At 46.9% G+C, this 25,958-nt stretch overlaps 1 protein-coding gene across 13 annotated transcripts in view; it reads left to right on the top strand.

The window, feature by feature from the left end:
• RIN2 (Ras and Rab interactor 2) overlaps nucleotides 1–25,958 on the top strand; it is a 216,871-nt gene that overhangs the window by 110,183 nt on the left and 80,730 nt on the right. For 5 of the 13 annotated variants that reach the window (XM_023626031.2, XM_023626030.2, XM_023626036.2 and 2 more), the window contains one exon: nucleotides 7,530–7,622. In XM_023626031.2, coding sequence (XP_023481799.1) covers nucleotides 7,566–7,622 — 57 coding nt within the window. In that variant the 5' untranslated portion in view covers nucleotides 7,530–7,565. The other 8 variants (XM_070247074.1, XM_023626028.2, XM_070247075.1 and 5 more) reach the window with 7 other exon arrangements.

Here is a 25,958-nt window from a genome sequence, read left to right as displayed (position 1 = left end):
GACTGATGAGTTATATCTTGTAATTTTGGAAAGTGAAAAAACCTTTGTCTGAGAAAAATTACACAGGTAGAAGAAAACCTAACAGCTAAAACTATGCACAGTCAGATTGTTATTGACTACAAATTGACAAAAGCATCAAAGAATCTTGCAAAATATATATTCAAAATTTAACCCAGGAAAATTGGAACTTCATAGGAATAGAAACAACAACCACTGCCCAACAGGGCAGGAACTTTAAATAGTAGAATTTCATGAATACAGAATTCTGTTTGATCAATCACATCTCTGATATAAAGTTTATAAGGAACAGAATTCATCTCTAAAAACTACTTTCCATAAAATTAAAATTAAATGGATATCCATGTGGAAAAATAAAGACTCTTGACCCCATACCTCACACCATACACAAAAATTAATTTGAGATGGATCGTAGATCTATGCATAAAAGCTAAAACGACAAAGCTTTTAGGATAAAACATAGAATATTCAATAGCTTTAAATTCTTATATTGGAAGAAAAGAAAGGTACAAAATTGAAATAGAACTGAAAAATGTTTTAAATAGTTTAACTGCCTTATAAAGAAACTGACCAAGGAATCAAGATGGCTTAATGGGATATGCCCCAGAAAACATTTTCTCCATGAAAATTATCAATAATGGTATAATTCCAATTAAAATATTTGTGTTTATTAAGGATTGAGTTAAAACTTCCATGAGGTCACAAAGACCAGATTGAAATAACAGGGTAAAAACATCTTTGCAACTGTCTGTAACTCTGTCTCATGATCAGAAAAGCTGAATCGGTTCCGTTTCATTCAAGTCAGAAACTTAAATTTTAAAAAAATAGATAAACACACACGACAAAGGCTCCACGCACATCTGCCATGGTGATAGAAGAGTTAGAAACATGCCCCTTTTTTATCCTCTTCACCCCCAAATTGAAGCATCTTCCTTCAGATGGTCCAAGGGCCTCCCTCTCCTGTTTTCGTCTAGGACATCCTCACCAAAGGTGACACCTGCAAGGTCTGTTCCGGTTTGATGGGGCTCTTTCTTCATCAGTGTGTGCTTTGCTTTATTCCAAAATCTTTGAATTAAACATTTGATAAAGTGATGATAAACATCTTAAAGTTCTACCTGCTTCTAAAAGAACGAATGGTCATCTTTCTGAAGCTGTTTTGGTCAAAGTATAGTTGCTCAAAAGGAATGTAAATCTACCCAAACTGCTCAAGAAAAGGGGACGTGTGTTGTCAGGATCAGGTACACTGAGCCTTGATACTGCCCAGCTGGGTGGGAACCGCCTGAGGCCAAGACTCCTGACTCTCAGTTGCACATGTGCATTCTCCCCTCCCCTGCCCCCGTGCTGCAATGGTCTCATCTGTTCACTCAGGATATCTGCTGCCCATAAAGCGAGCTGGCATATGGCTCCAAATCCAGCTTTCGAGCATAAGCATGTACCATGTGACTCTCAACTCAAATTCTCCAGCAGAAGATTCTGTTTCATCTGAGGACAGCCAGTGAATTGCTCGCCTGGGTCAGGTGTCCATCTCCGGTCCAATCAACTGAGGGGATGGGGTGGGCAGAATCACTCAGGTTGCATTCTCGCAGGGCAGGCGCTCTACAAGATATGAGTGGGCCGGGCGGGGCATATGAATGAGGAGACCAGGTCGGTGGGCACTGGTGAACTGGAGGAGCTTAAATCTCATGTAAAGAGGACACTCAGAGTCGGCCAGTGCTCATGCTGGAATGATAGCCCAGAATGACTGGATAGCGAGGCATGTACATTCTATGCAAAATGTCCTGAATTTGTAAAGTCGCCACTTGAAGCAGACACTGTCAAGCCCTTCCCATTCCCTTAGCATTTCTCATATCTCTTAGCATTTCCACACATGCTGGCCTAATTTCCAACTGCCAGCTTTGCCTGAGGGCTCTCTTTGGCCGCTAGAGCCCATTGTACCCACATCAGGGGCATGTTGGAAGTGCTGGTGAACTGGCCCCCTGGGGGCAGCTCTCAGCCAGTGACTGGGGGGAGCTAGACAAATACCCCAGCTCCCGGATGCCTCAGTTGAGACAACTCTGAGTCATGGTCTACGCTGGCTCCCAGAGTTCCCCGGAAGGGTTGATGTCCAGCCACCCACAGTTCACCTTGTATTGCCGCCCTTCCTGCCCCGTGTCACATCCCCTCTCCCTGAGCAGTGTTTCCTGAAGGCACCTCTAATAAATAATAAGCACCTTTAATAACAGGCACCTCTAATAAGGCGCTTGGACATGAATCCTTGTCTCAGAGTCACAGAGACAGTTAATTCAAAAATTTTTAAAGTGTTTTACTTCATCTACAGTGTCTGCAGTGTAGACTCAATCCAGGCGCTGCCAGGTCATAACCCCCAATTAAGATTAACCACCTGTACAAACCCTTTTTACCACTATGGCCAGAGAGCCTTAGAAAAGAAAGCTGTAAAGCCCAGTGGTCACAGGTGACCGTTGGTCCCTGAGGAGACCTGGAGTGTGTGGCTTCTTGTCCACGGCGTCCTCTGGGTTAAGAGCCAGTGTGATCTGTGAGTCTTCCTCAGTCTATGCGTGAAGTCACTGCACGCATATGCGGGGTGCGTGGTCACTTACCACGTGGAGCTTTTCAAACCAGGAGGTTTGAAAAGACACATGCTTTTGAAATGCCGAAAGAGAGTGCCCTTGGGGGTAGCTGCCCCCCGTCTCCCTTCTCAGTCCTGTTCCAGGTGGGCAGAGGGCACCAGCCTTGAGGCCTGAGCCATGCTCAGGAGAAGCTGCCACTCAAAGGAGGGGTAGGGATGTCTGCAAGAATGTGGAGAGGAAGAAGCAGGAGGCTAATTCTTAAATGACCCAAGGGGTAAAATGAAGGTATTGGGTGGGAGGTGGGAGAGGCAGTTTCTCATCCAAGAATAGGAGGAATTTCTTTTTTTCTCATCTTTTTTTCTTTTTTTGGTGAGGAAGATTGGCCCTGAGGTGACATCTGTGCCAGTCATCCTCTATTTTGTATGTGGGATGCGGCCACAGCATTGCTTGATGAGCAGTGTGTAGGTCCATGCCCAGGATCCTGAACCGGCGAACACTGGGCTCCTGAAGTGGAGCGTGCAAACTTTACCACTGTGCCACTAGGCTAGCCCCAGGAGGAATTTCTAACCAGCAGAGCTGCCCACATGTTGCCCAGGGCATGCACATTGCCCTTGGTGCAAGTGCCCACACCTCAGCCCCGTGGGCATTGGTAGAGCTTCTGCAGTGTGAACGAAGTGAGTCTCTGAGACACCAGTTTTCCAAGGGCGGAAAGGAGGGACCTCTACCGGAATTAGCCCCCTTTACAGGCCAACCCCAGGTGTGGCAGAACAGGCACCGACTCCTGAGCACCTTGCCAAAATATCTATAATTATCCTTGGTTACTCTTGGGAAAATCAAGGCACTGAGCATCATTCCTAGTTCTATTTTAAAACACGGTTATTGAGTAAGGGGGCTGGAAATATGGTTCTTTGTTTCTGATGTCTTCCCACAAATTCGTTTCTCTTTTCAATGAAAAGTTTTCATGAACTTAAAACTGCTTGAAAAAAAACGTTTGACTATTGACTGAAGGAAAATCAGTGCTGGACAGTGATACGAGACGCTTAAAGAAAGAAAAAATTTAAAAACTCACTTAGCTTGAATTGTCGAGCCAGAGCCTGGAATAGTTTTTTTCTGTCCAACTTGTAAAATCCGTGGTAGTACAAAGATAATTATGGAAATATTTAGAGAACTTCCCTGGATGCAGACACAGAGCCACCCCCACTCGGTTCTACCTCTCAGCAAAGACGAAAAGCGTTCAGAAGAAAGCAGACCTGCGGTCGCCGGAGCCGTTTGAGGAATCAGGTGAAAAGGTGAAGTGCATTTTTCAGGATTGGCCTTGACCTGACAGGTCCCCAGGGGTGAGTCACTTTCTCCTGCTTCCGTCAGTTTGGCTGTAAAATAATTACAATAATGAGACCTTGTTTACTAAGGACTGAAGTCCACTTTGCCTCGCCTCATTCAACTGCTAGAAAGAGGAAGAAAAAGGTGGTGATTAGAACACTTTTGTGGCCAGCTCTCACAGAAGCTTGGAGATGGGAACCCAGGGCTTGCAGAAGCCAAGTTTCTGTTAAGTCGGACTTGTGTGTAGTGGACGCCAATGTAAGTGTAACCGCTGCTTGTCTTGTGGGTTTGCACTTGTGACCTGAGACAAATGAAATAGGAAGTTTGACTGTTTGGGCTAAATAAATAGAGGGGAGAGGGGAGGGAGGGGTGGAGAGAGGATCCGTCTTGGACCCTCCATCTTGCCGAGATCTGGCCTGTGGCCAGGTAGAGCTGGAAGAGTGCCAGCGACAGCCCAGCTCTGTCGATCAGTGGACTGGAAATTGGGCACTCTGCGTTCCAGTCCCCGGTGGCCAGCCTGCAGCCAAGGTCCAGGTGTGCTGCCTCGGCGTCTGTCCTCAGTGGCTCTCAGTGGAATGGACTGGAGAGCCAGCCTTGAACGGGCTTGCTCGTCGGCAGTCAAGGCAGCTGGGAGCCCGGCCAGACGACTCAGTGAGTCCTTTATGCTTCTCAGGATGGACTTCACCTCAGCTGTCACTCTTGGGGCACGTTGAAAACCAGGGCTAGGTTTACTCTGAAGTGGCAGAGCCTGGTGTCTCGGGGAGAGTGAGAAATATTCCCTTCCTGCCTTTGTCCTTTGGCCTCGCAGAGCAACCGGCTTCGTTTACATTCCTGCAGTGATGTTATTGAAAAGGCTTGGCAGCTCCAAAGTGTTTGCAGTGTCCTTTAGTCTCATTAGGGCTTTTTTTTTTTCCTTTGCTAGCTTTTAGCTAGCATCTGGAAAGATCCACTGGACACGCTGGGCTTGTTTTTTAAGAATCCACTTTACCCTTCAGGGAAACCAGGAAAATAGAAGCTTCCACTGTGTAAGTCTGGAGGAATCTCGCAGCCTCTCAAACGACGGTACCTTATTTGTTTCTTAGTCCAGGCTGTTATTGGCCGGGGGGGGGGGGGGGGGGGGGGGGGGGGGGGGTGGGAGGCGGCGGTTAGGATGAAACTGCTGGTGTAACTTCCGGGGGGAGGGGTGGGCTACAGTGAATGGAAAGAAGTTATTGTTTTCACTTATATTAAATTTCTGTCAATATTAAGCCAAGGTATTAGAGGTTATGGTTTGGGAAGGAAAGTATTGTTACAGCAGGAAAGACCTTCAACTAAAACTTCCTTTGGGCTCTTAAGAACCGTACCTTTTAAAATTAGAACAATCTATGATGTGCTGCTGTCCGCATGGATTTCATTCCGTGGGAAGGACCCACGGTGGCACTGGGCAGCCTGTTTGTGTTGCCTACTCTTGTCTCCATCCTGGAGCACCTTGTAAAGACGGAGGATGTGACCTGCATCTTCCCGAAGAAGTGTGAGGCATCGGCCTGCCTGGCATGGAACCCACAATGCGTGTTTCAGTGAGGACCACCTGAGGCTGAAGTGCGTGCCTGCATTTGTCAGACAGCTAATTAAACGAATAAAGTTCTGGAATCCAAATTGCTCCGTTGCTATAGGCAAAATTCCCTGCCTGTCTTGGCTCATCGGAAAAGGTTCATGTATGCGAAACTTCTGAACAGAACAAAGGGACTTAGGTTGGCTGAGGAATGAGGTCTTGGCTCTCGCCGCCGAGCTGTTCCTTAACTGCTGTGGGACGTCAAATCCCTCGCCGAGAAAACGTCTGAAAGGAAAAGAATTGCAGACATTAGGCTTGGTTTCAAGACGTGTACTTTTTTATTTGTGTGCTTCTGGGTCTAAACAGTTAATCCCTTGCTCCCGAAGGTTACGGCGTGGTTCCCATTTCACTCTTAGTTCTGAGCACAGCACTGTGTTTTCTTCCTGGAGTCTCTGCAGTCTGTGGACTTTGCTAATAAGTGATGAACTTCAAAGGGCTTGGGGCTGTGGCTCCGTTCAGCTGCTGAGCCGAGAACCTGAACTCTGGAGTCAGCGGAATTGCGATGGAAAGCTCACCAGCCTGCTCAGGAGGTTTTGGGAACGTTGGCCTTCGTCCCAGCAGGACTGCAAGTGGAAAGAAACACAAGGAAGACACCTCTAAACCTTCAAAGTGACTGAGCCATAGAGAGAGGACAAAAATAGGTGAAGCTTCTGGAAGGAGGGGGGGTGTGCGCTGCATTATTATTTTTTCCTAGATGGATTCCACTGGTCGTAGCAGCCCATGGTGAATGTGAACAGAGAGAGGCAAATTCCGGCACTGAAGCGACCCTCCCTCCAAAGACGGTCGCTCACTAGTGCGTATGGAGGTCTCTCCAAATCGCGTGATTATGCTTTTCCCCTTGTTGACATGTCCTTTGGTGCTGCTGGCTCTCTGTCCCCCAGCAAATAATGAAACAACCTTGGCAAACTGGCAGCTGCCGCGGTGGCTTCGGTGCCTCCCACCCCATCCCCGAAGCTGAACCCCTTTTAATAGTCCTTAATGTCGCACAAGATTGTTTCGCTTAATATTTTTCTCTTAATATTTGAAAATGTTTTCACTTAATATTTCCTTTGTTGTCCTTCCACCGTGTTGGTCGTGGTTAGGACCAGCTGCATCTTGCGAGTGTTATGGTGAGCGGAAGGGATTGTGAGTGGGCGGGCCGTTCTGTAGTTGCTCCTGGTCCAGCCTCACTGGATAAGGAGGGTGTGGGGATGCTCCCCCACGTCTCCTGAGTGCACGCTGGCCAGCATAAGGCCAGATGCCCAAGTATGTATGTGTTTTACTCAGAAGTGGACACTGAAGGTTTCATTGCCGAGAGGGAAGATTATTGGGTTTTGGTGCTGGAGGGAGGGAAATTTCCAAGCTGAGATAGCCATGGTTATGATCAGAATCAAACCATGCCTTTAAATTTCCCTCTGTGTCCGAAGTGCACCCCCCCCCCCCGCACCCCTGGTTATCCTGGAGCTGTTTACGTGCTATTTCTTACACAAACTGACCTCTGCAAACAGGGACACAGGATTTCATTCCAGTCTTTGATTTCTATGGAGAAAATGGAGGGATTTATTCCCAGTGCCCTTGTGTTGACCTTGCCGGGGTAGAGGGCTGGCAGCATTAAGGATGACCTCATCCCATTCCAGCGGGATTTCCTCGGACATGCAGGGTCTCATTCTTTGGCTGTCCCTCTGTGATCAGCCACATTCAGTCCATAAGCTTCAGAGCAGATTACGGTGACATCTCATATTGGTCCCTTTCGGACTTGAGCGTGAGGTCAAGCAAACACAAAGCAATCATTCTGTTTTCCACAGTCCCAGAGACCTTCTGCGTCAGCTGGAGAAAGAGGAGGTGGGGCAGTGAGGTGGGGCACAGTCTAGGAACTGTGCTGTCTGAGGCAGGAAATCAGCCTGAAAGGAAGTGGAAGGGCTTTGGTGGGAAATAAATGGCACTGTGTTATTGACGGAAAAAGATCTTGGCAGGACTATTGTTGTGAGTGTTCTGTGGCTTAGAAAGGAATTTCCTACAGGCTGAACTAACCATTAAAATGTCTCTACCTTCAGGAGTCCCAGGCGTGCAGTAGAGCCTTGCTGGGGGAGATGTCAGCTTGGACCATGGGTGCCCGCGGTCTGGACAAGCGAGGAAGTTTCTTTAAGGTAAAGGGAAGCCTTGATCGGGATGGCTGATCGGCAGCGTGCTCACTCTGCTGCGTGGGGAGCTGCAGGGCCGCAGTGAACTGCGCAGGGCAGCCTGCTGTCTGAGGGAGCTTGCCTGAGCCCAGCTGGGAGCTGTTACCAGGTTTTACAGTAGCTTGGGGTTTCTGTGAGTTAGTGCTCCAGACAGGCCCAGGACCCGGGCACAGAGAGATGCCAGCCTGCGTAAGACAATGGAGGCAAGCTTTGCCAATCGCTCAGCTGTTTGTTTTCAGCTGGATGATTTTACGACAGAGGCTGGACTTTGCATTCCAGTGAGGCAGTGCTGTAGACCCATGTGTTTTACACTTTGCTTGATTGTACGAATCACTTAAGAGCTCATTAAGAAGGCAACAACAAACAGATTCCTGGGCCTCGCCCGAGACTGATTGAACGTTATTTGCTGGTGTCTTTTATCAAACACCCCAGAGGCCTCTTATCGTCAGGCAGGAGAGAACCAAGGAAGCTTGATTAAACTGTACAACTTTTCTATATGCATGTTGGTGTTAATGGGATAAAATTACCTTGTTAACTTAATGAGATAAGATTCTAAATAGGTGTTTTATATATTCTGTGTGTGTGTGTTTTAAATTAAGACTTGGGGGGCCGGCCTGGTGACGCAGCAGTTAAGTGCACATGTTCTGCTTCGGCGGCCCGGGGTTCGCCGGCCCGGGGTTCACCGGTTTGGATCCTGGGTGTGGACATGGCACCGCTCGGCACGCCATGCTGTGGTAGGCATCCCACATATAAAGTGGAGGAAGATGGGCCCGGATGTTAGCTCAGGGCCAGTCTTCCTCAGCGAAAAGAGGAGGATTGGCAGCAGTTAGCTCAGGGCTAATCTTCCTCAAAAAAAAAAAAGACTTGGTGGTTATTTCTGATTGACACTTGAGAAATAATTTCCTTTTGGCTTTTGCTTTGTGTCCCTTCACTCACCCTCAAAATAGTACATACTCGTGGAAAATTTGGAAAATAAAAGAATCTTGTAAAAAAAGTAGAAAAATGCAGAAAAATTCAAATGTACATTTGAAATCTGTCATAGGCAGGTGTTCAAACACCAGATCTTTTCCTCAAAGGAGGAATGATATAGAGACCTCCTAACTTTATTACTGAGGGAAACTGACAATGTTTAATAATTATCCCACCGTGATGGGTTGTAAGTATGTATTAACTAGCATTTAAAGTCAAGGCAAAAGGAGAAAATTGAGTATCATCAAAATTGCCTTTGAAAATTCCTTAGGAACACACCTTGTTGGACCCACTACAACCTATTGTTAGGTCTGTTGTAGACAGTTTTTCCTGCAGTCCTGGGAAACATCTTTTTTTTTAAACTCCCAGTTGAACAGCAGGTAAAGTAGTTTGCCTGTATTTCTGGGCTACATCCTATGAAAGAATCTGTCAGGCAGGAGGCAAGGGGCCTGTCTGCACCTGCTGAGGGCAAGGCCTCTTCCCTCATTTCTCCTGAGTCAAAAGCCCTTGAGGAAAATGTTGGCAAAGTGGCCTGCACTATTTAACTCGGCATTGTCTGTATTTGTTTTGTTTTTGTTTTCAGAGCTTAAATTGTTTAATTTATTTAAGTTGGATCCTCCACGTTGATGATAGACTTACCCTACACATCTTTTCTTTCTTTCCTCTTCTTTATACACAGTGCTATTCTTTACTATGGCTATTCCATAATTAGTTGTTATGGAATAATATTATTATCAGTTATTATAACAAATAAATAAATAATTATTCCATACTTGAGGCATGCAGTTATGTGCAAGGATGAAGTCAACTGCCCTCTGGACATTTAATACTGACGCTTTGGAGGTCTGCTTTAAGAATGCTGGGGTAGCCTTCAGTTGCTCAGATGGTTTGTCACTCAGCACATCACTGGCCCTTCTTTTATTTTGGCGAGGAATATCGGCCCTGAGCTGACATCTCTGCCGTTCTTCCTCTACTTTATGTGGGATGCCACCACAGTGTGGCTTGGCGAGTGGTGCTAGGTCCGTGCCGGGGATCCAAATCCACGAACCCCAGGCCGCTGAAGCAGGGCGTGTAAACTTAACCACTAGGCCACCTGGCCAGACTGGCCCTTCTTTTAACTCCTCATGCTTTATTTATCCACATTTATTGAGCACCTGTGATCAGCCAGGTTCTGTCCTAGGCTCCTGGGAGAGAAGCACCAGAAGCCATCCCTGACTGTATAGAGCTTTCAGTCTGATGGCAAAGAAAGCTGTGAATCAAATAATCACAGTACTAAATGCATAATAATAAATCATAAGAGGAAACAACGCTTTGTGTGAGAAGTAGAGAGGCACTGAGAAAATATAATGTAACGCGGGCTTCCAGAGGAATCTTTCCTGAGAAGGTGGCCTTTGATGTGAGAGCTGAGGTTGAGTCCGTATAATCTAGGAAGGTGGGTGGGGCTAAAATTCAGAGTGACTCTTACGCTACTGCGGTGCCGTTCCCCACAGGCACCAGCGATGCCCTACGACAGGAGAGGACAATCTCATAGAACACGAGGACTCATGGCTGTGCCCTTGGCTCACAGCTGAATTCTTCACGCTCATTATCCCTGTCTTGGTCATTAGGGCTCACGTGATTTTGTGTAAAGTGTAGATAATTGAAAGGCAATCACTGGACCTCTTTTTCATCCTTATCTCCCCCTATCCAGTTTGTGTTTTTAAATCAGAGTTGCTAACCACTAGTCGCAAGCCTTGACTTGTGGTTTCTAGTCTGTCCTGGCTCGTGGAAATGACTCAGAAAAGTCGCGGGACACGAGGGTCGTGGATAACACACACATTGTCTGAGCATTCGGGGGTGGCTGAGAATGCTCCGTGGTTGTTGTTCTTGTGGAGCCACATCCTGGAAGCTCTGGCCACAGAAATCTGTGCTGGACAAACACATTTTCCACAGTCCTTCCCAGCACCATTCTTAATTTCCCTCAACCACTGTGAGAAATAAGACCTTCCTGCTCTAGGAGGTCTCTGTGCAAACACACAGCGGGAGGCAGGTGATGCCCGGGACAAGGCAGTCCAAGTTATCTGCACCTAAGTAATAAAATGAGACACCTATTGCTGTAAGATTTCAAGGGTGGGTTGTGTGAAAGAGATTGTGTAAGAAAAACATCATCTAGGCTGCGAAAAGTTCCAGGTGGTCCTGCATTAGGGCAGAGATCCTCCAAGTCATCTTTGACCCCTCCTTTTCCTGAATTCCGCAGCTTCCCCCAAGCCACCCCTACCTACGCTAAGTGCCCAGTGCTGGCAAATTTCCCTCAAGTCTCCAAAGTCCACACTCTTCTTCCTTTTCCTACATCTGCCTCCTTACTTAGATTCTCATTCTTTCATTTGTGGGTGCTGTGGATGATGCTTGTAGTCCACCTGCACCACCACCGAATGTGTGTGTGTTTTCTCCCAGACCATTCCATCCCTCCACGTGGCCTGCTTGCAGACTCTGGCTCCATGAGGGGCCCAGGACCAGGTCTGTACTCTTTGCCTTGACATTTAAGGACTTTCAGGCTGTGCTCCACCTCCTCCCCAACCCTTCCTCCACTGCTCCTGCCACTGCGCCATCATGGGTTTGTTCCTGTGGCCCAAACCTGCTACTGCCCGGCCTCCAGGCTTTCCCCATTCTGCCTCCTCTCCCTCACCTTCCACCTCTCCCCATCAGGTTCCAGCTACCCTTCCAGGCTCGTGGAGACTCACTTTATCCACTGACAGTGGAGCTCCCACGGGCTGAGCTGGTATCTGCCTTTTCTTTTGTCTGAAGGTAAAATTGTGGTAGAGCGCCTAGCTGTGGCCCCACTGTAGTGCCAGGAAGTAAACTTCAATTCATAACTCAAGCTCTGCAATGAGGAATCTGTTCTGTCCCTTTGTTGCCATGTCCCTGATCCCGAGGGGGATCCTCTTACAGCAGAGAACAGTGCCAGAAGAGGACCGATGTGAACTGCCCACTCAACAATTCTGCTTTCTCCCAGGGATGGCCGGGTGAGCCTGCCCTCACTAGCCTACAAGGTGGTAGAGTTGCCTCTTTCTGAGTGGCAGCTTCCCAGCCTCCCTTTGCCTCTGGGACACGGGAGCATTTGGTCTTAACTGACCAGGAAGAAAATGTGTTTTGACTACAGAGATCGTCCTCTTCTGTGCCTCCAAATGGCTCATTCTGTGGGGAGATGCCCCGAGTCTGGGCTCACAACCCGACGGGGATCGTTTGAGGGCCTGGCTGTGCAGCAGGGGCTCAGTGTGGTCCTTTTGCATGGTTTGTGTAACAGCTGCATCATATTTGTCTTTCAGAAACAGAAAGCCCATGACTATAGTTCAAAGAGGCCGTGGAAGAGCTCTCTGGTACCACAAAGAGTAGAGGTGCGACTAGCTTTGGAGAAACCTAATTGCTAAAATCTGACTCTACAAAATAGATAAACCCGGGGTGATGTTTCTTTATACTCCACCATCCGTCTCCGGTGCAGCTGCACATCTTGGGCCTCAGTGATTCCTGGCATATGAATTTTCAGACTACTCTTTGTGTGGAGAGTCATTTCTCCCCGTGTATAGCCCAGACAACAATTCACTTTTGTGTAACCATGGACAGAGATGGCAGAGGCTTGAAAAATAATGGGTGGAACCAAAATCACATTTTAGTCAATAATTTCATTGAACAAATCCTTGCATGGATCTGTGGGTGCTTAAAAGCCATAGATATGAGCATTGTGCCCTTGACCTCCCAGCATGTCCCCAGGACAGTGAGTAGATGTCACATCCCATGCCAAGCATCCAGGGGGGCACCATGCACCAGTCTATGATGAGGAAAGGACTCAGCAACCTGCAGTGGAAACAATAGCAATTAGAGATGTGGTCAGAGTGATCGACATACTGATAATTTTTCATAATAATATTGCAAAGCATACCTGACATCAGTCCTTGGTATGTCTTTTATTTTCCATAAATAAATTCATCTTAGACACTTATATCTGGAAAGGTCATAGCAATGCTGTCCCATAGAAGTACCGATAAGCCACAGGTGTCATTTTAAATGTTCTAGTAGCCACATTAAAACAAATCAAACAAGTGAAATTGATTTTAATAATATATTTTATTTAACTTAGTGTATTTAAAATATTATCATGTCAGCATGTAATCAATATAAAAGTATTAATCAGATATTTTACGTTCTTTTTTTTTGTGCCACACCTTGAAATCCAGTGTGTATTTTACACTGAGCATGTCTCAGTTCAGACCAGACACGTTATCAAGTGCTCAGTAGCCACATGTGGCTGGTGGCGGGAGTAGTGGACAGCAAAGGCTTACATTTTAGCTAGTCTAAACCTCCTCCTTTTATAAATGGGGAAGCTGAGGCCCAGGGAGGTAGAGGTGCCAGGGTGGCTAGTCTACAGCAGGGATGGGAATCGGACCTGAGTGTCTCCTGTGGCCCCCCCACCCTATGTAGCCTTCCAGAGGGTTCTGCTCTGATCCTGTTCCCCCTTTTCCAGCAAGATGTCCCAGGAAACTCCATCTGGAGAGGTCACAGGGACAGTGGCCTCTCTCTGGAGGAGCAGTTGGCTTTTTTAGAATACACATGCATATCTCTCACCATCTGCTCCAAATGCCTCCAGGACACAGATCAGCCCCCTAGGGCATGGCTTTCTAGGAATGCCGTGAATTTGTTAGACAGCAGTTCCTGTCTGTTTCCAAAAAGCAATGGATTTCATGGTTTTATAGGGTATTTTTCCAGCACATTTTGGCCATCCATTTCTGATGTTAAATTGCCCGTCAGGCCTCAACACATTCTCACTCGCTCAAGGAACTTTGTTTTTTAAAAATCAAGACTGAAATACATTCCCCTGTTTCCCCTCACCCAAATATTTCTCCAGGCTTACTTGTAACTGAATTTTCCTCATTGCTAAGATGCCAAGAAGGAAGATGTAGATTTGAAAGACTATTGTGTCAATTTATAATTTTCAAAAATTTAAAACATGACTCATACAGTATACAATGAACATTGGTCAAAGTTTTATTCAGCTCATGCATGGAACCAGGAAACCAGTGTAATACTGGTTCAAAGAACACTGACAAATGCTGTGTTTGTAATTGACTTAAAAAGTCATTATATAATAAGGTTGCTGAGTTAAAGTCAAAACTGGTCAAAGTCCTACAAGGCAATAAAACTGTAGCTTTTGGGGTAATCCTTTTTTTTTTTGTTCTGAACAGAAATCTCCAGGCTGACATGTGACCTCTCAGTGCCTGAGCCCTTCATTAACAGCACAAAGCAAAGTCAAACACAAGTACATTCCTCTAGATAATGAAATAACCTTTAAGTAACCTTGTTAAGCAATGCCCAAGCGTGATGGTGAAAGGATATACTCAAAAACAAATGGCTCTTCCACCTGGAAACTTTAAAACTTTCCAATAAACAACTCTTGAATGAGAGGGGAAATACAAACTGGAATTATAGAATTTCTAAAAAACAAACATAATCAAAATGCTACCTGTCAGAATCAATAACATACATTTAAAGCAGCAGAGGAAAATTCATAGCACTGAACACGTTATCAGAAAGACGTGTGCCATCCACCTTTTTGCCTTATTTCCAAGTTTTAAATAGTGTTTCTTAACAATTAACACTGAGATGATTTGTTCCCCACCCCTTCTACAACTCTCTCCTTCCCTTGTCCCCAAATTTCTTCAACCAGGGATTGTGCCTTAAAAGAGTGACTGTCTTCCAAGAGATTCTAGAACCATGGGAAAGCTTGTTCTAAGTTGGTTGATTTAAATATCACTGGAGGGGAACTTCCTGTTCACTGAGGAATCACGGATGTATTAGTAGCATTACTTTCTGGGCTCTTTTTCATAATGTAAAATCCTGACAGCGATGTGTTTTGTATATTGCTCTGGTACCTAAAGTCAGATGTGTGAGTGGCCGTCGCCAGCAGGGTCACTGGACCAAGACGAAATGGATGCGGCCTGATTTCCAGGATAACATGCTTTCAGCTATCTTTACTTTGATACACAGAAAACCACCTTCACAACAAAATCCGAAGTTGTATTATCTATTGCTGCAAAACTACCCCAAACCTTAGTGACTTAAAACAACAAACATTTATGCCTCACACTTTCTGTGGGTCAGAAATCTGAGTGTGGTTTAGCCGAGTGCTTCCAGCTCAGGGTCCCTGTGAGATTGCCATCCAGTTGTCAGCCGGGTTGCAGTCTCTTCAGAAGGCTTGATCGGTGGGGAATCCACATCAGAACTCACTTGGCAGGTCTCACTCCCTCACCGCCTTGGCCTCTCCACAGGGCTGGCCTCACAACCTGGCGGCTGGCTTCCCCCAGGGCAAGTGACAAAGGAGAGAACAATAGATGAAAGCCCCAGTCTGTTTATAGCCTAATCTTGAGGGGGATGCCCCCGTCACTTGTGCCGCATTCTGTTCATTAGGAGCCGGTCAAGTGGTCCACCCCTCACTCAAGGACACACTACTCAAGGGTGTGAACACCAGGATGCAGGGTTCACTGAGGCCATCTTAGAGACCCAAACGTAAGCAAACTGTTTCATCACAAATTCAGAAACCTACAGGGCCAGATAGAGTGATGGGAATGAAATGAATGAGGGCCTGGCGTCAGACAGGTAGTTTTGGTGGAGACTATGGCCAACTGGAGGGACAGGCCCCTTCCAGGAAGTGGAAGCTGCTAATTCAGTTCCAACCAGCTGTTGTCACACAAGAATGAATGTGGGTCTTCTGATATTTTTCAAGAGAGGCCAGAAATCCAGATTTTTCTGTAAACTAATCCCAATTTAAAAAGCATTGTGAGGGTGAAAGAAAATGCTCCAGAGGGCTGGCTCTGGCCTGTGGGCTGTCAGTTGGACTCCTAACTGGGCGAGGAGATCAGCTGTGTGGAAGTTCAGCCTCCTAACACTGCTGACCCCCCAGGAGGCTCTGGGGGTGTGCAAGGGAGGCGGACGCCCCACCTTCTGTTTCTCTGGGGGCCTCATGTTCAGCAGCGACAGAGCCTGTGAGTTCCGGCTGAGCCCAGGGAGATAAAGGATCATCCGTGGATGGACTGAGGGAAGATAGGGAAAGGCTCAGCAAGCTTCTCTTGGCCTTAAGACAGTGCCGTGGGTCAGCCTAGGTCACCAGAGTACATAGGGACTCTAAGTTATAGATTTCTCCTCCATTTTTAGGAATAGCTTCTCACCTTTAGCTAGTGGGGTACCTAGAGCCCACTGTCGCAGATGGGAAGATGTCAAGGGAGGAACTACTGTGAGATACAGTCTTCTTTCTCCTTTCTCTTACCTTCTTGGAAGGAGAATGGCCTGCCCTAAAATATCTCTCCCACCTGCCTGTACTTCTAGCCAGAGATTCATTTTGAATTAGTACGTAGCACTTACTGGCAGTGTGTCAAATGGTACCATTAGTCATTCACAATTTAGTATAAAGGGCTTTCTGAACCATTAGCTGAGATGAGACTAGAGAGGAAGTTTGAGTTCATGTGTGCTGAGTAGGAGGGGATGAAAAGAGGTAAATTGGGGTCTCTGAGAGGAAGGACAGGGCACAGGGGCCCACTGTGGGTGGGTCATCCCTCAGGGGCATCAGTCCCCCGGGGTGGAGAGGATGTCAGGAAGTAAGAGGTGCAGACACAGGTAAGCACATCTTTGGGACATTCTCGAAACACCATTCCCTGAACCTGGAGGCTCAGTGGTTCTACACGGGCCCTCTATTTAGGCTGCATCTTCCTTCACCACTAAAAGAAAACTGTTTCTCTACTCATAACACTTCTGACACCAAATGTATGGGCTTTTCCCACATCAGCCAGTTCTCCAATTCTCTGTGGTATATTGTGTTTTCTTTTTTTTTTAAGATTGACACCTGAGCTAACAACTGTTGCCAATCTTTTTTTTTTAATCTCCTGCTTCTCCCCAAAGCCCCCCAGTACATAGTTGTATATTCTAGTTGTGAGTGTCTCTGGTTGTGCTACTCTGTGGTGTTGACCGAGGAAAAATCACTACAGTTTAAACAGCAGAGATTTATTTGTGCAATTAGAATTGCAATTCAGGAGACACAGATTCAAGTGGAAACCCAAAACATGTGCCAATTACAGGAGAGGGATTCAGGGTTTTTATGGGGGAAATGAGAGGGTGAGGTGAGTTGTATTAAGAAGAGTTCGTTGGTGCTAGATGAGGTAAGGCTAGGTTTGTACTTGATAGATTGGCTTGAGGTTTGATCATCAGGCAAAAAGCTAGACTTGTGCTTCATTGATTGGTTCACGATTCGATCATCAGCCAGGTACAGTTTTATCAGTCCTTACAAACAGGATATTCTTATCCTTACTGTCTTCTTGGAATGTTGGCGGTTTGGTCCAGTTTGGAAGATAAAGAAAACAAGATGTGCGAGTCAACTCCTCTGAAATGGCTGATCCAGCTCTATTTGAATATGGCTCCACTCATGCCATCTTTCACAGTGGACACCAGCTGGGTGTCCTACAATTAAATTCCATTCTGACACTTACTACCCAGAGTTAGTGCAGACCCCACAGGTTAAGGCCTTAGTCCCACAAGACTGGCCCCCACAAGACTGCCCCCACTGAGGCGCCAACGGCAAGTAGTGGCTCCCCAGGGTACCCACACTTCTGTCTGACTTGGCTACAAATCAGAGGTTCCCACAACCCCTTCTCAGGTTCAGTAATTTGCTATCAAGGCCCACAGAACTAAGGGAAATACTTTATTTACTGGTACGGTGTATTATAAAAGATAAAGGGTACAGATGAACAGCCAGATGAAGAGGTTCATAGGCCAGTGTCGGAAAGTGTCCTGAGCACAGGAGCTTCTGCGCCCGTGGAGTTTGGGGTGCGGCACCCTTTCAGCCTCACCAGCCACAAGGTCATTCATGTTTGAGCTTCACAATCAAACCCCTTCCTTTATGTTTTTTGTGGAGGTTCCGTAATGTAGGCATGACTGATTAAATCATTGGCCGTTGAAATTAACTGGGGATTAACCCAATCCCCAGCCTCCCTCCTCTCCCTGGTGGTGGGGCCGAGGGGTGGGGCTGAAAATTCCAACCCTCTAATCACATGGTTGGTTCCAATGGCAACCAGCCCCCATCCGGAAGCCATCTGGGGGCTTCCCCAGATTAACATAAACTCAGGTATGGTTGAAAGGGGCTTGCCATGGATAACAAAAGACACTTCTATCACCTCTATCACTCAGGAAATTCCAAGGGTTTTAGGAGCTCTGTGTCAGGAACCAGGGTCAAAGACCATATATAATAAATATATAATAAAGACCATAATAATTTTTATTATGTCATAACCGTGCAGGCAGGACAGGTGTGGTTAAGAGTCCTGCCTATCTCTCGAGTGAGCCAAACCCTAAAACTGGTCTTACCCCGGTTCCATTACCTTCTACCTGTGCAACTTTGAGCAAGTTCTCTCAACTCTTTGGGCCTCAGCCTCCTTATCTGGAAGCTGAGGATGAATGTACCTCCTTCCCTCATAGGGCTGCTGTTGTAAGAATTCATGATATCACTCCTAAAAAGCACTTAGTGCTGGCACTCGATCGTGGGCCGGAGGTTGCAGAGTCCTTGAGCGCTGGCCCTGCACAGAGCACATGCACACGGGCTGAGTTCCCTCTGTGAACTTGCACTGATTTGGCTGGGCCCCGGGTTTTTCTGCAGGGACTGGACTCATCTTCATCCAGGTGGTGTAAAGCCAGGGTCTGAGGAAGCCGTTGCCCCCAGTGCTGGGACCTGTTGTGCCTGGTGTTGCCGGAGACCTGGGCTGCATATACCAGCTCCTCACATTTCCGTTTCCTCATCCGTTAAGCAAGGGAGTTCCACTGGAGGATTTCCTTCCCCACACATCTCATGGGATAAGAATCCCTGTGCGTACGTGATAAGATGGAAATTCTCAGACCTGTCTCATACCCACTGAATCAGAACCTCCAAGGGAGGGAATGGAAGCCTTTGGCCTGAAGAAGGGCCCAGGTGATTGCTACTGTCAACAAATAAGAGGCATAAACTGCTAGAGAAGCAAAAGTTCATTTGAGGTCTCAAGAATTGCAATTTGGGAGACCCAGATTCGAGCCGAAACTCAAATGTGCTCCAATCACAGGAGAGGGGCTCAGGGTTTTTATGGATAAAGGGGAGGAAGATGAGGTAAGTTGTGTTGAGGAAGAGTTCACTGGTGCTAGATGAGGTAAGGCTAGGTTTGTGCTTCATTGATTCTGTCTAGACAAATAGTCCATAATCGATCTATAAATCAAAATTGCGGTGAGTTTATTATATGAGCCAGTTTTGAGGACTGTAGCCCGGGAACAACCTTCACCAGAGAAGGAAGCACTTGGAAGAAGAGGTTGTACAGTGCGGTCATCAACTGTCTTGGAACAAGGAACATACTTCAGACATGACAGGAATATCCCTTTTACTACAGTCATGAGATGCTTGATAGCACAGCAGGTCAGTGGTCACGAGGAGAGCACAGTAGATCACTAGTTAATCCTTAGTTTCTGGGAAGAAATGCTTATCCTTAAAGAAATGCTGACATGGGAGGAGACATGCATCCCTATCTTTAAGGGCATCATTCTTGGCTTAGTGACATTGTAAATGTTGAAAGCATATGTACAGTGCATGCTCAACAAGCCATGTCAGGCCTTTCTGGAAGGACAAGCTCAGGCTGAATTAGTTTTAAACCAAATGGCATCCTTATATACCCCAGTATCTTTTTGCTTTTAATTTATGCATCAGTTGGCTTGAGATTCAGCCATCAGCTAAAAGGCTAGACTTGTGCTTCATTGACTGGTTAACGATTTGGTCATCAGCCAAGTCCAGTTTCTTCAGTCCCTACAAACAGGATATTCTTGTCCCTACTGACTTCTCGGAATGTCAGTGGTTTGGTCTATTTTGGAAAATAAAGAAAACAAGATGTGCGAGGCAATTCCTGTGAAATGGCTGCTCCAGTTCTCTTTTAATATGGCTCCACTCACATCATCTTTCACACTATCCTCAGAGGGCCTGGGAAACACTGATTAACCAGGTAGGTCCCTTCAAGGTGAAATGCTGAGTCTGTGTCTCTGCATTTGTGTGCATGTTAGGAAGTAACGAATACTTGAAATGTAGTCCCTGTTCAGCTCGGGCAGCCTTGGCATCGCCCAGAGCTTGATAGCAAGGCAGCCTCCACCAGAGGTTCTCGAAGTGTAGTGCCAGCTACCAGCATCAGCTTCACTGGGGAACTTGTTGGAAATGCAGATTCTTGGATTCCGCCCCAGACCTAGTGAATCAGGCATGCTGGGGGGTGGGACCCAGGGGTCTGTATTTTAACAAGCCCACCAGGGGATTCAAGTTTGAGAACTGCTGCTCTATAGCCTATGTGTGAATGAGTAAACAGGATGATACAAAAAGCATAAAAATGGCTGTATTCTAGACCTGGCTTCATGTTCCCCTCTGGAAAATAGAGTAATGTCACCTTCCCAGCTGGGTTGTGCCATCAAGTAGTTTATGTCCGGGTGGGGGAAAATCCCCTTTCTTCCCGTCTTGTGTTCTTATGGCTGGACTAATAATAAACTTGACATAAGACAAGATTAACAGGAGAAAAACCCAGTTTAATACATACATTTTGGAGATCATAGAGCAATGATGCTTGGAGAGTGCACAAAGCAGGCAGTATATATATCTTTTACACAAAGAAACAATAAATTTGTGAACAATTGACAAGACAAACTTAAGTTTGGGGTACATAGTTAGTGAGAAACTTAAACAGAGTTTCAGTTTGGGATAGGAAATCAACAAGGTTTGTTTCTGCAGGCTGCTCTCCAGGCATGCCCTTGCTCTGGTGATGGGGACGCAGGACAGCCCCTTCCACAGGGGACTGATCTCCTGCTGTCAGGCGAACAGAGACAGGAGGGTCAGAAAGACCTTTTACTTCTCAAGTAGCTTTAATTCAAAATAATCAATATGCCATTGTGGGATATTTGGGGGTGGTCTGCCCTGGGCCCCCACATTTAGACATATAGTACTTTGATGATTTCACTCACTCACTCTCTGTAAGCTTTGGTGCTGTTGCCACCGTCTGAAAAGATGTTCTACTTGTTTTGTCTGCTTTCCCGCGACACCCCCACATTATATTTGCTCTCTCAAAAGCTGCTGCACACAGACACACTACTAGGCAGAGTGACTCAGCTACCCAGAACCCAGTAACAGAAAGAAGCAAAATTGAGGCACAAAGCCTCCGTCACCTGCCATCGCCACTTACCCACATTCACTGTGCTCGAACATTCGCTCTGCTAAGATTCCGGGATGCAGGCTCCTCCTGTCTCCAGCGAGAGCCTGAGGGAAGTGAACGTTTAAACTCTACTGTTGGTGTCCACCTCTGTTAGCCAAAGGAACAGAAAAAACAGCTGAATATCCTTTGCTAAATGCCTGGCATTTAGGTGAAACATACCGTTTTGGTGCCACGCCACATGCACGGCCCAGCCTCGCTCCTTATTCAACTACTTTTTAAAATTTATGTTTAATTTCACAAACACTATTTCAGGGATCGTTCTGAGCACTTGAAACCCATTAGCTTATTTAATCCTCACACTGTCATTATGCCCATTTTACAGATGAGGAAACGGACATGGAGAGTTTACAAAACTTGCCTAGTGTCACACAGTTTGTGAATTCTGTGGTGGTTCCTTGGTGACTGCACTTCACCTTGGAAGGAATTTCTTAGAGATGGGACCTAGCACTCTTGGGGCCTTAAAATGCTGACTCTGTGCCTTGGCTGCTCTGAAATGAGCTCTAAGCCCTCTCCTTACACCGTGCTCCATGTCTGGGTCTGTGTTGGATGCTTGTTAATGGAGATGCCTGATTTCCCCACTCCTCCCTCCCAGCCTGTCCTCTACTGGCCGCCCACAGCTGTCTCTTTCAGATGGTCACCTCCCAGAGTTTCCTGCCTCAAAAAGTGGGGCTCGCCCTTCTCAAAGACCCCCAGGAATGCATACTTCATCAGAATTAGGTTTGCTAACTTGCAGCCAGGGGGAACACACACCAGAAGAAGCGCGGGGCGCTCCCAGTAAGAGGTAACTGGGAGGGGCTTATGACAGGATTGGGGCTTGTGCTGACTAATTCTAAGGAAGGAAGCGTTGCAGATTTAGCAAATTAAAACACCAGACACCCAGCTGAACTGGAATTTCAGATATGACATAAGCATATCCTATGTGATATTTGGGACATACTTCAACTAAAAAAGTATTCATTGTTTATCTAAAATTTGAATTTAACTGGGCATCCTGTATTTTATCTGGCAACCCTGAAGGAGGGTTTGAGTGTTATCAGGACGTGAGGGCAGTTCAGTGATTGGGTAGCTTAATAATTTTTATCTAGAAGGCAGGAGGAGTAGAGGGGTCCAGAGGCGTCACTGGTTAAGAAGCAGCCGATGCTCAGTGTGTGTCGGGAGAGGGGGCTGTTTAGTCGTTTTTGTGGTTTGCGTCCTGTGTTCTGTCTTTTTTCAGACCTGGTCCTTGGTAGCCTCATGGAATTGGCGTGTTTACGTTTTGTCTGCATTATTTATGTTGGAGTGGGAGCATGCCAGAAGCCTTGCTCACTTTCTCATTGACTTCCAGGTTCTGGGCTTGTTTCAGAGTCTCCCGAGATGCTGATGTCTCTAAGACGCAGGTTACTCGGGGTTCTGGTCCAGGATAGGCAGTTAGTTCCGTCTAGACCTCTGGTTCTCTACTTTTGGTTGTTACAACGTGGGTGGAGGTACGACTGGCTGGCTTCCTACGATGCATAGGCAGTTCCCCCACAACAAAGAATTATCTGGCCCCAAATTTCCATTGTGCTGAAATTGAGAGATCCTGGTCTGCAGTGTAAATTAGGAAATAACCCATTTCTGAGGTCTCTCTAACTATCTCTGGGGCAGGTTTTCAGAAGTAAAGGAAATGAAAGCAAGAAAACTGTGTGCATGTCTTTAACACCTACTGTTCTGAATTTGTATTCCCTGGTACTAGCTCATACCTGGCCCTTAATAGTAGGTGTTCAATAAATATGCTGAATGAATGAAAAATGTGTAATACATCTTTGTGTGTATTGTATAGGTATTGTTCATTTTTTCAGCTTGTATTGACTCAGCGTCTGTAAGCCTGGCCAGTCCTGGGCCTTGAGTGTGGGGTGATGGTGGAAGCAGATTACAATTAGAGAAACCCCAGCTTGAAGGATGGCAGGGAGGCACAGGGCTGCCATGGACAATTGGGGAAGCTTCCTGAGGAGGTGGCATTTCAGCTGAACTCTGCAGGAGAGAAAGAGACAAGGAGAAGAGCATTCCCAGGCAAGGGAGAGGCTCTTGCAAAAGCCAGAGCAGTGCCTGAAACTCAGAAAGAAGAACAGGTGGGGAGTGCGGAGGATGATAGAGCTGGGGGATGGGCAGGAAGTGAGGGAAGGCGGGGCTTGGCACCTGCCTGGGTGTGGAGTCCGGCTTCCGTTCTTAGTGCCATTGGAAGCTGTGAAGGGTTTTGAGGAGGGAGTGACATGATCCAGCATAAGTGCAACCCTCAGAAAACTCACTTGGCATTAGCACCCTGTCACCGCGAGTCCGTCAACCAAGAAAACCAAAGTGCGTTTCACATCTTCCCTGGAGTCCCTCAGAGGACACACAGCTGGCCTCCGTGTGGGCAGAACTTGCAGTCAGCCTGCTGGTGTCTCCCTGCACTTTGCCGTGTGCCCAGCAGCTCTGTCCAAAAACGTCCCCTCTCCACTCTCTCAAAACTCCTCCCTGCAGCTCCAGATCATCTGCAGTTCACTCCGCCTCGCCCCCACCTTCTCGTCTTTATTGTGCACATTGTCTTGCCTGTCTGGACTCCTGAGCTTTCTTCTCTGCTCCACAGTCAGAATCTGCACAGCTGACGCTGTGCAGAGCTGACGCCCCACTTGGGAGGCAGAGAGGGAGGAAGGCTGCAAACTCTGGTTGTGTATTTGTTGTTCAGTTCTGCCTCGTACTTTCTGAAGTTGCTCTCGTACCTGCAACATGTGGAGTGGACTCGGGGCAGCAGCCGAGGGAAGGAGGCAGTCGCCTAGGACAAAGTCAGCAACTGCCCTCAGCATGCCTAGTCCGGGGCGCCTGCTTTTGTAATTGGGACACGGCCACGCCTGCTCATTTATGTATTGTCTACGGCTGCTTCTGCCCCGCGGCTGCAGAGCTGCGTTGCTACAGAGACTATTGCACGCAAAGCCTAAAATATTTACTCTCTGGCCCTCTGCAGAAAAAGTTTGCTGACTGCTGACTTGGGAGATAATTGCATTTTGTCACTGAATTCTCAAGGGCGATCTTGAGTATGGGTAGCAACGTCTCCAGTTTACAAATGGACAAACACGTGCCAGGGCCAGTAAGAAAGAGGTCTCCGAGGGCAGGGCCCATTCTCCTTCCTCAGCCACACTACCTGCCTCATACAGGTTGTCAGAAATAGCTAGAATGAATACACCAGAGGTCTCAACCTCAGATGCCTACGGGGCCAGGTGGATAATGTAAACCAGTAAAGCCAACTCAGGTGAAAGTTGATAAATGGCAACTGACATTTGGCTTCGGTATTGGGGAACAACAGGAAATGGTGGGGACTGTAGCAAAACTGGAGAGCAGATGTCCCATCTAAAGACACATCACCGCGACAGCCCAGTGTTTGTAATTTTCAAGAAGCCAGCCCTGCTGATTGACCTGGTGGTTAAGATTCGGCTCTCTCACCACCACAGCTCAGGTGTCTTTCTGGTTAGGGTACCACACCACTCATCTGTCGGTTGTCATACTGTGGTGGCTGCATGATACTGTGATGCCGAAAGCTACCGGTATTCCAAATACCAGCAGGGTCGCCCGTGGTGGACAGGTTTCAGTGGAGCTTCCAGACTGAGACAGACTAGCAAGAAGGACCTAGCCACCCACTTCCAGTAAATTCGCTGTGAAAACCCTATGAATGGCAGTGGCTCGTTGTCTGATATGGTGCCAGAAGGATGGCGCAAAAAGACCGGGCAGCCTTCTGCTCTGCTATACGCAGGGTCACTAGGAGTCAGAATCAACTCAATGGCACTAATAACAAAGAAACCTTTTAATTTCTAAATTTGAATTGGGTTTTTATGTAAATCTCCTAAGTTTTGCATGAAATATCCTTTATGTTTAAACATTGAAATTATTTTAGCCATAAAACGCAGGACAAGCCCGTGTGAGGCAAGGTGGGTAAAACATAGCTACATGTGTCCAGGGACCTCTGATATACGACATACATGTTGGACTGACTGTCAGACTTCCTTGGGCAGGGTGCGTCCCTAACGAGGTGAGAGGCAGCTCCAGATAAGGCAGCTGGGAGTTGTCCTGGGCCCTCACCAGGAAAACTTCCGTGCCAGCAGTTAGTCTTGGCTTCCGGTCAAGCTTTCTGCTGGACACCAAGATAAGCTCCACTTATCATCAGAGAGAAGGAAGCATCCAGGAGCCAAAGAGGCCACAGAGATGCCGGGAGGCTGAGCTCAGAGAGGAGGGTGGGTGAGTTCGGGGAGAGCTCCAGGGTCTGAGGTAAAGCTGGTAAGTTCATCCTGGGGACAGCTAACAGTGGCTTTCCAGGGATGCACACAGCAACCTTTCAAATGTAAAAGCCCAATATTCCTTTTACTGCATCAAAGAGAGGGGCACCCTGCCTGGGGAGACATTGGTGCAAGTCTGAGAACCCAGCTGCCATCCCTGTTGCAGCCATCACCAGCTACTTGACATGGAAAACTCCCAGAGCCTCAGTTTCCTCCTCTGCAAAATGGGATCATTAAAAGTCCCTGACCTGTCATACCAGGACGATGTGAAGATTAGTGACACGATGGATGGTACTTGCTGCAGAGAAAGCCTCTCGTTAAGTGGTAGCTACTGCTGGCTGAAGCTGGCTAACACAGAGTATTTCTGTACCTTTCCTGTGATGTGTGACCTGGACTTCCTGAGACTTCCCCCAAGTCAGGACCGCTTCCATCCGCTCTCCACCCATCACATCCATAGCGCTGTCGCTTCAAGACCTGACAAGACTTATCCAACAAGCAGTATGTTATGTTCTGTACGTGAGAACTTGAGACCGATTTTGGACATCAAAAGGAGGGGGAAAAATAACCCTCTGGTAACTAGAATAACCCAGCATGCAAGTGAATGAGTGTTGAGAACAATTCCTGTAACCCAAAGACATTACTTATGACTGAGGCTTCAAATTTAAAAGTTTAAAGCTTTTCAAGATCAAACCGGAGAGGCAGAAATTACTTCCGGGTGGAAGAAGTCAGTGCCCCGCGTTCCCTTCCATTCAGAGAGATTTGTGGTCATTTGTTGAAAACCTACTATTTGAAGGAGCTGG

This window comes from Equus caballus, chromosome 22, assembly GCF_041296265.1.
Source record: "Equus caballus isolate H_3958 breed thoroughbred chromosome 22, TB-T2T, whole genome shotgun sequence".
Lineage (NCBI taxonomy): Eukaryota > Metazoa > Chordata > Mammalia > Perissodactyla > Equidae > Equus > Equus caballus.
This window is presented reverse-complemented; position numbering and strand designations above follow the sequence as displayed.